Source organism: Anser brachyrhynchus, assembly GCF_964034855.1.
Source record: "Anser brachyrhynchus genome assembly, chromosome: 3".
Lineage (NCBI taxonomy): Eukaryota > Metazoa > Chordata > Aves > Anseriformes > Anatidae > Anser > Anser brachyrhynchus.
Genome location: NC_137696.1, coordinates 102,512,193 through 102,527,461, shown reverse-complemented (window position 1 = coordinate 102,527,461; position 15,269 = coordinate 102,512,193). Strand labels below are relative to the sequence as shown.

At 38.3% G+C, this 15,269-nt stretch overlaps 1 protein-coding gene across 11 annotated transcripts in view; it reads right to left on the bottom strand.

Annotated features, from left to right (window-relative positions):
• The window catches only part of CSMD1 (CUB and Sushi multiple domains 1), a 1,150,108-nt gene that overhangs the window by 928,586 nt on the left and 206,253 nt on the right, over window positions 1-15,269 (bottom strand). For all 11 annotated transcript variants that reach the window (XM_080586628.1, XM_080586632.1, XM_080586634.1 and 8 more), the window contains one exon: window positions 3,264-3,480. In XM_080586628.1, coding sequence (XP_080442754.1) covers window positions 3,264-3,480 — 217 coding nt within the window. The remainder of the gene's footprint in view (window positions 1-3,263; window positions 3,481-15,269) is intronic.

The window sequence follows — 15,269 nt, the reverse complement described above, 5'->3', positions numbered from 1 at the left end:
AATATTGTCTGTTTACTTCCACATGTAGGTGGAGCCTCTTCAGAGCTGCACTGTGTCCCTATTCCCCATGCCCCATTGATACGTCTCATTTCTATCTAAAAATACTACTTTTTACTATCGTACCTGGCAGGTACAAGAAGGAAAACACTTGATAGTATTTGAGCTAAAATGAATCGCTGAATGCAATTCTTAGCGAAACAAGTCAAAAGGACTACAAATGTGCAGTATCTTACTATGCCACAAGAGTTTCATCCACACAAATTCTGCCTGTTCCTGGTTAACTGCATATAACAAATGGCAACTCCTTTGCAATTTAAAATGCAAACAAAGAACACGTTTTCCATCTTTCTCCAGCTTAATTAGAATTTGGTTGTATTTTGAAGTCTTCCTTCATCAACTTAAATTTTACTATATGTTGTTTGTTTGTTTGTTTGTTTTCCAATAATGTAAGATTGAGACATCTGTTTCAGTAATAACATATGGTGAAATTAATTACCTAACTTCATATTTGTTTATACAATTGATTACAGTACCCTACAAAGCATTATCATAACCATGCTAGTTGGGTTTTATCTAGAACATAGGAAGATGCAAAATAACATTTTTAGTGCCTTATGTGTTGTTTAAATCATTCTACCTACTACTATCTTATTTCTCTATTTCCTCGTAACATATCTTATATAACCTATGATCACTACTATGTATAATCTCCTCAAATCAGTATATACTTTAATAATGCAATAACACATGAAGTTCATACACATCTTACAACTACTTCTCTTTTCTTCCTCCACACAAATAGCTTAAAACAATTTATTCCTCCACCTTATCATTTCAACATATTTTAAATGTGGTTCTATTTTCTTGGTTTAAACAATCAATATTTAGTGAAAATATCCTGGTGCATGCAAAAAGGTCCTTCAGGCAGTACAGTAACCTAGATGAATTTACTATTTTGTTTTATCCAATTTTGCTTTAGCAGCTAAAATAGGCAATAAAAAATCTGTGATGATTTTAAGCAATGATTATAATTTGTGAAAGCGATATAACTACACAGCTATTTTTAAGGGAAACCTCCACTTTTTGTATGATGGCTAAAGAAATATAATTATCCAAAATCTAGCAGAGCATTTTCATCTGTACAAAACCATAATAATAATATGCATACCCTGAAGCAAAAGTTCCAAGGTGCTCTCTTGCACTTGAATGTTGTCAGCTAAAAAAACAAGACTATAATTTTCCAATATCTGTTCAGTGAATTGTCTTGAAATGTGCAATTGTGGAGGGGTACACCTGTGAATGTGCTTTGTGCAACAAAGCTGAGGGAAATTTAAGTCACAGAGTATGTGACTTAAGTATGTAATGTCAGTAGAAACCTGTCAGTCAAATTCTGCTTTTTTAACCCGTGTTCTATGAAGCCAACAGATGCTTTTTTTTTTTTTTTCCTTCCTTTTAACACCACTTATAAAGCAAAGTAACTGGCAAATACAGGCAAGGGTAAATCAAATATCAGCTTCACTGTTGGAAGCTGGAAATGAAATCCTTGTTTTACTGAAATCCGTGGCAAATACAATTACGGTGGGATCAAGATCATACTTAAGAATTTCTGTCTTCTATTTTCATATCCACAGATCATCTGGTGGTCTTCCTTTAAACAATTTTCTACTAACAGATTAGTGCAAAACAAGTAGGTGTGTTAGCTATTGATAATAAAAGCATTTGACCAAAAAAAAAAAAGAAATATTCATTGTATGAAGGTGATACAAGTTCTAATCAAATAAATAAACAGTAAATAAAGAACACATACTGTACAACTAAAGAATTGGTAGCTGAATACTATCTTCCACAATTTTCAAAACTTTTTGAATTAAGTCAACAATCAATCAATCAGAACATTGTTTTTGTCAGAAATACATGATAATACTCACTAAAATGCAGAACACATTGGTGATGTTCCCACATTTGTTTTAGCAGTATAATATAAATCAGCAGCATGTAAAAGAGCAATCAGACAACAGAACTGACAGCAATGTTTTACAGTACTTCATAAATCTCATGCCTGAACAGAAAAATACAGAGCGGCACAGTCAGCAATGCTGGTTTTTCAGCACTGCTGTCTAGATCCAGCAGTTTTGGGTTGAAGAACCCAAAATAATACTCCAATGAAATTAATGCAACAAAATTTGAAGTTGTGTTCTTTAAAAGCTTCAAGATCAAAAGCATCAGTAAAGCATCTTTCTAATCTCAGTGGTACTAGGACACATAAGACACCACCACTTCTGACCTTTAAAGGTGCCTAATTGTTTAAAAAATGTATAAACAATTGTATCATAGAATCAGGTTGGAAAAGCCCTCTAAGATCATCTAGTCCAACCTTTAACATAGCACTGCCAAGTCCATCATTAAACCATGTGACTAAGCTCTATATCTACAGAAAGACCTCCAGGTGACTCACCTACTTCTCTGGGCAGCCTGTTCCAATCCTTCACAACCTTTAAAGTAAAGAAATTTTTCCTAGTATCCAACCTAACCTCCCCTGGCACAACTTAAGGCTGTTTCCTCTTGTCTTATCACTTGGTTCTTGATAGAAGAGACGGATCCCTACCTCGCTGCATGTAGACACAAAGGAATTTAGTTTTGGCAAAATCAAAAATTTACAGCTCAACTCCTCAATATCTGCAAGGCAGGCAATAGTCACCTTAAGGATTTAATCTGGCAATTATTTCCTGAGGTTGCCTAACTTTCACTAATGAGACTGCTTATCAGAGATTTCTGTACTGCCTCCCACTTTGTCTACGCCGCATTCAATGAGACATCCTGGGACACTTCTAGCATCAGCAGCAGAACCTTCTGATTCAAGAAGCATAGGCACAGTATTAAAGAAAACTGTGATCTCAATAGGACCTCTTTCAAAGAATGAGTGCATTCAGGAGAAGGTCCCTAGCCCAAATCTGGATTCCATCATGGGACAGAGAAATAAAAATGTGATGCTGCAATGTAGAATTTTCCTGTGTTCAGTGCCTTTAATAAAACCAATCTTGAACTGTGCACTAAGCCTGATGATAATGATAAAAAAGCTAGGGCCATAAAGATGTGAAACTGGTATTTGCTTATTTGCTTTGAGATTCTGGGGAATTGTTCTTTCTTTGGCTGTGGAAGAACTATGGAAACACAACATAGTTGTATCATCAGAACATACATTCATGAGAGAGAGAGAAAAAAAAGAGACAGAAACAAATGCAGAAAGAAAAAAAGTACTTTACCTCACTTTTAAATTGCCTTGCTGTGGTTGTCCATCATAAATTGACAGTATATCAAAATCTTCTTCGAGGGCAAAAGTATGAAATGACAATTGTATCCTATTACGCTCTCCTGTGATAATGATCCATGTGCAGTTGGCGTAATTTGGATAACCATGAGGAAATCCAGGGCTTTCTATAGTACCATTCGGTCCCTGTACTAAACCTCCACAGTTCTGACCTGAAAAAGAAGAAAGCAAAATATTTATTTTAGTGTTTTTCCCTCCCCCAGTACATATTCTTACATGAGCAACTATATGGAAGCTTAATGTTATAATATTTTTTACAAACACAGTGTAAAATTGCAATTATAGCATTCTTCTCTCTGGATTCAAAACCCCTTTGTGGGATTTTCTGAGGTATTTACCATCTTTTCATGCAATGAATCATTATTAGAGGTTATGTAGTATTAGCAAGGTATGACTTATTCATCCAAATTGGAAATTTAAGTATTAATCTTGATGCCATAAATTCAACAGTTTGACAGTTTTAATGCTAGAGAGTGTTCAAAGTTTTTTTGTTGAATGCCATTTACAAAGTTTTTATACAAATACTAAAGTATAAGAGTTTCTTCTGTTCTGAAACATGCTTTCAACACTGAGAGCAAAACGTAGACACATTTATTACGCATGCTGTTGCAAACAACAGTAATATTGTACTTAGAAAACAGCCAAATTTCTGTGGTGTAACATCTTTAGTGCTGTGTGTATTGTGATCAGGAAAGTGTTAATTTTTGTAAAGATTCTAAAATAATAACACTACGGATTTACTCAGCAGGTATTTCCGTCTGGTTTGTACATCCTACAAACCTTGTGAGGGTACGGTAGCTCATTAACAAGAAGTCCTCAGCAAGAAACCTTGACTTACAGTGCACACTCTTGCTAATTTCCTACTTGATTTTGTTAATCCCACAAACAGTAGTTGTACTGGCTCTGAGCTGGAGAGAAGCATTAATGAAATATTTGAAGAGAGAAAAGTTTAAGGACATTCTGTGCACTGTAATGCTTGGATTATTACATGCATTTTAAGCACTTCAGAACAAGTATAATCCAAGCATTTATTGTTATACCTAAACCAGAAAAGTATTTCAGGCTGCAATTTTATTTTTAACTTCACAGTAGTAGGTCTCTGAGACTGAATCTTTCAGAGCAGTGCTTTCAAATGCTTGTGGGAGGTTTCCAAATCTTAATAAAATAGATTTAATAAAAGGGTTTTGCTGTTAAAACTAAAGAACTAATAGGTAATCATTTTCTACTAAATTCAAACCTAACAAAACTCTAATGAATAGACAAAAAGGCTGTAGGGATTTGGCAGATCTTAAAGTAAAAATCTTCTCTATTGTATCTACTGATCAATTCACATTGCTTTAATAATAATAAAAAAAAAGATATTACTAAAGATTCCTGAAGAACAAATGTATTACAACAATATTGCATGAAACTTTCAGTTATGTTTGGTTCACTGTGATTTGTCAACATCCTTGTAGATTCTTGGCATTGTATTCCTCTTCCTACAACCACAATAGAAATGTCATACAAATGTCAGGGAGCAATTTTAAATAACTTAATTACTACAGAAATAATTTTCTGAAAATAAAAAAGGAATATTATAGTGACAGCCCACCACTCTACTGCACTAATGAGCTACTTCATGTCACCAACATCCACAAATTCATTTGTGTAAATCAAGTATCTATACGCCATGCTTCTTTCCTACCACCCTGGTGTGAAAGGGTTGATTTGAAAGAGGAGAGCTATCAACTGCAAGTTAGCAATTTGCCTAAAATTTATCAAAGACAGAACCACTTTTAGGAGTGGAAATCTCTAATGCTTGTGTAAGAATAATGTAAGACGATGTTAACTACATTTCGGCCTTCTGGCCAGACTAACAAATTCCCCTCCCCAGCCTCTAAGGAAACACTACAGTTGGCTTAAGGTAAAACAGAAAAATTGCTGAGGTTAGCAAATGAGTCTTTCCACCCCCAAAATGGCCTGAGTTCTGCCGCCTCCTTACAGAAGTGCCTACTCGCAGAATTTTTTCAACCATCAGTGATTGTTCCTCTCCATCGCACGCTCCACACACACTGCTCCTCAGAAGCCCCACTCATCTGTCCAGGTTCTATTCCTCAACATACTTTAACAACTCTAATAAGCCCACATTTTGCCACCACCATGGTTATTTTGGTCCTGTTTAGGATGAAAAAACAAACAAACAAAAAAAACCAATCAAACCAAAAAAAACACTTTTGCCTACATTACTGAAAAGGAACTAGAGAAGGAAGAGTGGATGGAGAAAGAGCAGTGTACTCTCTGGATATATTAATTTGAATTCTGAATCAGTGGAGTTTGAATTCTATAGTTATACTGAAATCCTTCCACATTTTAGTTTTATTCCAAAAGCTGTTTGTTTTTTTTTACCACTTACTACAGATTCAAGTTACTGTGCATTATGCTCTAGAAAATAAACAAACTAATGATAAATGAGGAAGCCAACATTTCACCTGTGTTTAACTTAATCATTTCTTAGCACCCAGAGCCCTTTCTTCCTCCGATTTGCTTTTGTTCTCCTCTCTCTATATCCCTCTAGCTTTGAAACTATTCATAAACGTACTGCCTATTCACTTTGGAATCAAGAAGCACAAGGCAAAAGAGAACCATAAAAGAAAATGATTCTTGTGAAGTGTTATTTAGGTTTGCTCTTAATTTACATGTTCATATGTAAATAAATATACATATATTACATATATACATATTTATTTTTCATTAAAAACAAAACAGAAGTGAACAACAGTCAAAGAGACTGTAAGAGATGTGCAGTTCCAGAAAACTGGCATCCTTTTAGGTCCCTGCCTGGTTTAAACATGAAGCATTTTAACAGAGTGGTACTGGGGAAAAAAGGATCTGCTATCTGTATAATACCTATTTTGTCAATAAATGTAAGTCTATAGCCTTTAGAACTGTCAAATGTTACACCTCTGCTGAGGAGTAAATGCAACATCAAATCACTTAGAATCCAAAAGAGAGATTCAGTAGGAGGATATACTTGGAGAACAGGAATGAAGAGACTTACGAGTGACAGGTGGCAGCAAATTAGATGTGAGTTGGCAATGAAATACCACACAAAAATGCAGTTTCTGACTGCAGAGACACCACAGACCAGTAATAGGACACTGATGAGACTAATTACAAACACTTTGTTTCTTATGGGTGCCTTAATAGCAGAAAGTGTCAACAAATTCCAGGGAATTCAGAAAAAACGAAAAAGAGCAATTAAAGAAATTGAGCATACTGACAAGAAAATCTTAAAAGAATATTAGTATTAGCAGAGTTCAAACAGTTCTGCTGGGCTGAGCATAAGCGCAAAAAAAAATGTAGGCTGAATATTCCTGAATACACCCTAAAAAGAATCTACCCATGCAACTCACTTTAGTTCTGGCCCCTGTGTCAAAAACACAGCTTAAAAAAATATATGTTGCCATTTTTCACAAGATGTGCAGTCATTGATTGAGAAGATTATCAGTACACTGAATTACTTTAATATTAAGGGTGTATTAGGCTGCCAAGATTTTATTAGTATGACACCAAATTGTTGTGTATATGAATGCAAACTATGCTATTAGCATTAATTTTCTGTCATATGTTGTCTGTAAGAAGATATTTCAGGACAGCTATTTTAACTTTATGATATGAAAAGGGTAATATAAGAAAACTAAAGCTCTCAGCTTGTAGTTGAAATTTATTAACATTGATTTCAACCTAAATGTTACCTTACAAAGATTCTTAGCAGGACTGTTTGCACCTGTTCAGGCACACCTTTCTCAGTTGTTACCCGTAAGTTAAAGTACATGAGGAAAACTTAAAATATTGCAATTTTGCCTTAAGTGCTGAAGGTAAATAGTGGTAGAATCACTAGTAGAATTTAATACTGCTTTGCCATAAGACTTAGAACAAATCTCACAAAATGCAAACATTCTAAATATCTTCTAAAAATTGGTCTTTTATTTTCATGGACCTTTACATTTATCATAATTATATTTATCACATCTCCTTTTACTAGTATCTAATAATTAGATCTACAGAAGTACAGATTCATTTTTCAAGTGGTGAGGCCTATTGCAAAATATTTCTACAATGAATAAACAAAAAGAAAGCCACTTCTTTTCTTAAAGTACATCATGTATTCTGTGGAAGACTGACACACTTATTACAGGTGTATATTTATATGCATACATATACATATCTACACACATTTGTAGAGAAAGCAATTTTTCAAGATACACCTATTTTGAACAAACAAAATATAAAACACACCATAACTAGTTATAATAAAGTCATAAATAAGACTCTAAGATATTTTGAACAGTCACAGTAATGAAAATGAAGTCACATTTATTCTTGTGACTGTTATGAGTAGGGTTCTCATTCCGCAGGTACAGAAGAATGCAGTGACCATTACTGAGGCCAAGAGAAGATTTTGATATCTGAAATTCTTAAAAAAACTTTCTCACAAATTCTAAGAACGTTTCAAAAAGAGCCTTTCTTCCCCACTGATTAAAGCTAGATCCTAATATGATTAACAGTATTATAAACAAGTGTAAAAAGAAAACAAAAACAGCCGTGTTAGACCAGATCAAAGGCTTATTTAGCTCAGTAGTTTTTTTCCAATAGCAAACCAAAGGAAGTTCCTAGGAAGAACTCTCCTCACCTTCAAGATCTGCATTTCAGGGATGAACACATCCCAGAAGAGGAACACATTCCAGTAGCCTCGCCTTTGTGTTTAACAGTCCTTGGTAGATTTCTTTTACACAATCTTGTCCAGTAATCCTCCACATTAACTTCTAGGACCTTTAATGTATTGTACGAGGAATTCTAAAACATGAAAAACCCTTCTTTATGCTTGTTCAGTAGCTACTGTGTTAGATTTGTTTGATGCGCCACTAGAACTTGTATGAAAAGAGAGTATATGGTTGACTCTTATTGATGCTTTCTATGCCACTTACCATCTTATTGACCTTTGACAGATCCTTTTTTTTTTCTTTTTCCACATTAAAAAGTTCTACTTTATTTAGCTGTGCTTTGTACTACAGCCATTTTATCACCTTTCCCTGAACCTTTTCCATCTTTATTACACCCTTCATGAGACAGGGAGACCAGAAATTCTCATAGTATTGAAACCACAGACAAACCATTTCCATAATGATATTTTTATTCCATTTTCTATTTTCCTACTAATCTGATATGTTCTTTTTCTAAGGTAAGCATTTTTATATGACTGTATATTACACACAAGATTCCTTTCCTCAAGAATTACAGGGAGGCTAGAGCCTAACATTTTACATGGAAAATTAGGATTTTTTCTCCTCTATATTTTCTACTCTTTATGACTATATGCATCACATGACATTCATCTACTCTGAATTTCATCAATTGCTTCAACACCTCTTTACTTGGTGACATAAGGCCCTTTTTGTAATTCTTCACAATTGATCCTCATCTTCATTAACTCATAATTTTGTATCACCATGGTCACTTCATTACTTACTCCCTTTTACAAATCATTTATGAGTCTGCTGAACACAAATGCCAGCACATGTCTCTTTGGTGTCCCTCTCTTGTAAAAACTGGCTATTTTCTCCTACCCCTAAGGCACAACATTTAGCCAATCTTTTAGCAATGTAACAGCTTTCTTGTGCACTACCTCATTTGTTTCGTTTACGGTCTTTACTAGGGGTCTTATCTTGATGTCTTTTGGTAATACTGATTAGGTTTATCTGCATTCAAGCTGACATGACCTGATACATCCAATATGCTTGAAAAGCATATATTTTTAGAAATAAAGTCTTGATTCTTCTTCAATATATCATATTTAACCATGTGTGAATTGATTTTCTTCTTCAATACAGTCTACCAACACAAGTTTCATGTTTTTCAGTTTGCTATTCCTTAACTCCATAGGACTCTGTTTAAATAGGGGAATCTCAGGTAAATTGAAGCTGAAGATTACATTATCAGTACAGCAATTCTATCCCATGATTGTCTTTTGAACTCTGGATAACACATGGTTCTAGTGACTTATTATTATTTATTTTGTCTGATCCATAACCTATTCTACCAATTTCAACTTTAAACAGATGCATTGAAGAATTTTCCACAAAGAACAGTTCAGGCATGGAAACTAAAAAACAAGTATTTATTGCTATATCAAAATATTCCTTAAGTCCTTTTATGTTCTGAATTCTGCTGGCCTAGCAGTGCTCTCTTGCAGGTACTCGTTCCAGCTGTGTTCAAAGATGAATAATTTTTTAGTTTTACTATGTAGGTCTGCAATGATCTCAGATACTAATTTTGTGTTTCCAGGCAAGCCTTCAGCAGGCCCAGCAGCCCCTAAATCTTACGAGGATCTAGCTGACACATGCGCCTTCACCTACCTTGTTTTAGGATTAGCTCTCTCTGGCAATTTGGACAAAACAACATTAATCACTTCCTTTGAATATATAGCAAGATGAATCCCTGAGACCATCATCTCTCTTTTATCCTTATTTGTGAAGCCTTAATTGTAAGACTTGATGGCTAAAGCCCTCACATATTTTAAATTCTCTCTCCTGCATAGAAAATTCAAATCCACATCTCTCCCATGCCCAGAGCACCTCATGTTTGAACTTATGACTCCTCTAACTCATGTACTTGCACACTTACAGTAACTTTGGTATCCTAATAAGTATTAGAGAAAATTTAAATTACTTTGAGTAACAAAGCTCATGACAGTAACAGTAAATATTTTAATATTTACAAATATTTTAAAAAGAATGGAAAAACGTGTTCCTTATGTAGTGCTAAGATGTGCCGTTATACATATGTAGAATAAAAAATATTTCCTCTTAAACTACAACAAGTTACTACAGAATTAAATTATTGCTGATACTAATTCATGATCCAATCTTGTCTCAACTTGTTTTGAAATCATAGTGAAAAATAATTTGAGTATCTTGTTTGAATTTTAGGTAGACTTTATTTTTTCCTGAATAAAGCCCATGAGCTAAGTTGCTGCAACCTGAAAATGTGCAGATTGAAAAAAATTATCCTTGCTTACTTACTGTCCAGCATTGTTATATTCCAAAATTGAAAAGAAATGATCAGAAGCTACTCAAGTCTACCCTCTTTGCTTTCTCCAGAGGTGTGGGCACTGTCTCTTCATGACACCTTTGTGTCCTGCCTTGCTTTGCAGACAGTCCCCTGCTAAACATGCCACGGCGTGAAGGGGATTGCAGTGGCTGGGCTGTGGGGCATGTCACTAGCCTGCTCTGCTGCCACACAGCCCTGGGACCCGGCACACTTTAGTGGGTTTACGTGGCAAGTGTTTTGTTTTTGTTTTTGTTTTCGGGGGGGGGGGGGGGGGGGGGGGGGGGCGGGGCATAGGGGTGTCTTCTGTGAGAAGAATCCAGAAGCTGCCCCAGGCTACATAAGGGCCCATTGCTGGCCAGATCAGAGTCAGTAAGCCATGTTGTTTGCACTTCTGTGAAAGCAAATTTAAGAAAGGAAAGGAAAAAAAAAATAAAAGAAAAACAACCTGTGGTGGAACAGCAGCTGGGAGAGAGAGGAGTGAGAACCAGAACCAGCCCTGCAGCACCCAAAGTCAGTGCAGCAGGAGGGCAGGAGGTGCTCCAGGCACGCAGCAGCAGTTCCCTTGCGGCCTGTGGAGAGGCCCCTGGTGGAGCAGGCTGTCCCCCTGCAGCCCATGGGTCCCACACGGAGCAGATCTCCACGCTGCAGCCCGTGGAGGAGCCCCCGGTGGAGCAGGTGGATGTGGCCTGGAGGAGGCTGCGGCCCATGGAGAGCCCCCGCAGGAGCAGGCCCCGGGCCGGAGCTGCAGCCCGTGGAGAGGAGCCCACGCAGGAGCAGGGGGTCTGGGGGGAGCTGCCGCCCGTGGGGGACCCGTGCTGGAGCAGTTTGGTCCTGGGGGATGGACCCCGTGGTACGGAGCCATGTGGGAGCAGTTCTTGAAGAGCTGCTGCCTGTGGGTAGCCTCCACAGGATCAGTTTGGGAAGGATGGCATCCTGTAGGAGGGACCTCATGTGGAGCACGGACAGAGTGACTGTGAAGGAGTGCTGTAGACTGACCGCAGTCCCTACTCCCCTTTCCCCTGCACTGCTTGGGTGGGGAGGAAGTGGAAGAGGGTGGATGGGGGGAAGGTGTTTTTAGTTTCTTTCGTTTCTCAGTTCTCTATTTTGTTAGTAATAGGCAATACTTTTTACTGTCTCCCTACTCGGAGTCTGTTTTGCCCGTCACGATAATTGTTGGGCAATCTCTCTGTCCATATCTAAAATCTTGAGCCCTTTGCATCGTATTTTCTCCCCCTTTACCTTTGTGAAGGGAGAGTGAGAGAGCAGCTCTGGTGGAGCTCGGCTGCTCACCTGAGTAAAACCACCACACCCACCATCACACCTCCCTGCCTGATGATGGGCACGAGGGCAGACAGCAGCACCAGCTGGGCACTACTTCTCTGCAATGAAGCGGCAACTCGTGGACATCAAGTGAGGTGGCAGAGCAGGAGGTAGGTGTGAGACATAAATAGGCAGTTGCAGGCTTACTTTCTCCCCTCTCCCCCCCCTTTTTTTTGTTTCCTTTTCTTTTGCGTTTTCATATTCTACCTTTCTGTTTTCCCCTCCAACTTCCTGTGTAAGCCCCCAGTATTTTCCTGCCTGCCATCAAGGGCCTGCAGGTCTGCTCCAGCCCCACCAAAGACCGGCCTCTTTCTGCACTGTGCCTTCTCAATTAGTATACCCTGAAGCTTTCTTCTAAGCATGCTATCGCCCAATAAAATTGTTACTTCCCAAATTAACTTCAGTCAAGAACAGAAATGTCAAATGGCCAGAGCTGCACAAGCACTGCTTTCTGAGGACTGTTTTAAATAACAATTGGCTACTTCAAGCATCCTTTAAACATTAATTATTAAGTAAACTCTACAACACCATTAAAAGGCACTTTCTGAGGAATTAATCAAATCAGAAAGTACTAAGTTCTTTTTAACTTAGTTATTGCTGAAGATTTATTCGCAATGGCAAGCCACCATCTTTGTTGGCAAAACTGAAATGCTCCCCCAGTCGGCAAAGAGAGGACAAAGAGCTGATGGAGAACACCTGTCTGCTTGCTGTCAGGCCCTGTTTGCTGTTACCTGCCACCCTTCAGTGGCAGGATGAACTGATGCTGCAAAGCTCCAACACTACAAATATTTAGATGTATTCAAGATGGTCCCAGGCTAATGTGAAATGAGGCCAGTGCGATTTTATTCGTGATGCTCTTGCAAAACCCAGGCAAAAATGTGTCATTTCAGGAGAACTGGTGAGAAACTGTATAAAACTTACTTGATCTGAAATCAGTAATAACAACCTTATTATTTGGTTCTGGTACAGTTATATGCTTTAAAAAAAAAAAAAAAAACTCATCTCTGCATCCACAAACGAGCAGAAAGTGAGGATAGCAGACAGGGGAGCCCAAACAACACTCTATCCTAGCCCCTTCAGGCCCGCCAGGAGCCATCAACCCATCACAAGCCCACCTCCAGAAGCCCAGAGACACACAGGTGCCCCAGGGCAGGCAGGAACCCAAGTTAAGGACTCAGAGGAAGGGACACCCTGCCAAGGCCTCTGCCATGGCTGTCCCAGGAGACCCTTAGCCCCAGCATCCCAGCATGACACCCATCACAATGGGTCAACAGGAGCAAAAACATCTTTCAGATCAAACTGGGGGTCACTGTCATTATGGGATGAAAGGGAGGAACATTTTGGCATAGCACACGACTTACTATGGGATTTTTAGGGGAGGAATGAAAGCAGGCAAGAAGGGATTTAGATCATCTGGGGAAGAAAATGAGTGGGAAAATAAAGGGCTAAGGGGATGTGAAGGGCTAGTCATGCAAAGACTTTGCACATGATTACGCTTATCTGGCCATGCCCTGTGCCTGCTCAGCACACAATCTGTCCTGTCTTGTGATTAAACTCCCATTTCTAAATCTTTTGCTGGGTAAGGGGACTCTGCTCAGTATGCACGGGGGTCTCAGTGCCAGCAATGGGACTGGGACCATGGTCAGAACCCACAAGCCCATGGTGCCCTGGAGCAGGTGTGGGTGTATGAGTGAGTGTGTGAGTGCTTGTAAAGATGCAGCTGGATGAGACAGTGAGCAGGTGAACTGGCCTGGGAGCCAGGAGGAATGTGTCTCTGAGAGAGACTGTGGGGTCCGGGGGTCTCTAGGGTCAAGACCCTTAAATCTGTGTGTGTCCAAGGGTGAGACCACTGGGGGCTAGCTACCAGGGGACCAAGAGAGTCCTGCCCAGCTCTGCGTGTGTGTGCGTGTGCACTCCTGTGTATGTGCTTTGGCAGGGGGGTTGGACCCGATGATCTCTCGAGGTCCCTTCCAACCCCTACAATTCTGTGATTCTGTGTTTCTATGTCTGAGTACCAGCAGGTGGAGTGGGGCTGTGCCCTTGGACTCATGCCCAGACAAGAGCGACTGGGGACACTGGGATTCAGGGGCAGCTACTGGGAGACTGGAAGGAACCACAGTGTACATATGTCTCCATACCTTTGCCTCTAAAAGACCAGCCAGAGCTGAAACATGAGGAAGCCTGTCCAAGCTCATGGGAGTACTGAATATGTCTGTCAGTCTGTGTGGTTAGCAATATATATATTACAACATATATATACATATATACACACACACATATACACACACTGTATACATGTGTATGCATGAAGTCTACCAGGAGTACCTGCTTGCCACTGGCTGGTTCTAGGGCATGGAGCATTGCCTCTATCAGTTGCCAGAATTTACCCTTCCTAACACAAATCAGTTTCTTCTAACTACTACATTCTCTGTAGCTTGGCAGCTAAAACTAAAAATTGAGGGAAAAATGGCAGCTAGATTGCAAAATTTAGATTGATTTCATTTAAATACAGATTCATTCAATCCTACAATTTTTGTGTGTGACCTGTCTAGGACCTTAACTAGGTCCATCTCACATGAGATGAACAGTTGGTAAATGCTAAAATGGGTGTAATAACTTTAAATTCTGATGCAGGCATTCACAAAGTGACTGCAACTTCATCAGTCTATAAAAAGTTTTAAATTCAGATCTTATTTCTAGCCACAGGATATATATTCATTAATTGTGTTGATTAAACAGAAAAGCTAGTGTTTTCAAAGTTGCAGATTAGTACTCTGTCAGGCAATAGCTTTGTGCACAATTATTTCCTATGTATATTTAAACCTTTATCCAGCACCCAACTGAAATTAAATCTTTGAGAAGGTTAAAGATTAATATTACCATTCAGCAAGAAATTCTCAAACGAATCCTGCCATAATGGTAGCTTTGCTGTGTACCAGAGCAAAACATCTTAATTGCTGGTATGTGGAAGTTTTTCTTTATTTTAATGAAGTTCTCAATGCTGAAATGCATATTATACATCAGCTGGATTAGGTTGCCATTACAAATTGAGAAAAAGATATTTCATGTTCTCTTTTCAATACCGAAACATGCAAAAGACCAATAAATCAGTATTCAAACAAGTTAATGTGGAAATAAAATGTAGCAAAATATATTTCTCTGCAGGAAAACATTTTTAAAGGGCTTTTAATGCTTTTTTAAAAATCCTGTCTACAACACCATCAATTCTGTGCCAGAAAAATAAAAATACCATAATTGCTCTCTCAAGACTACAGTTTAACAGTCCTTCCTTCTGACAAAGCAGTGAGTTCTTAGTTAAAAGAAACTAAATTATATGCAGTTTTTATCCCTTTTCCTTCTAAAGCAACGATCTTAGCCTGGTAAAACAAAGTTCTTCAAACTCTCTTTGTTCTTCCTTTCAATTTACTCCAATTGTATTTAAGATTCACCAAAACGAAGGAAAGAAAATGCATTGAAAAGGAGAAAAACAATTTAAATTGTATACCAGCTATGAAATACATTGGAGGTG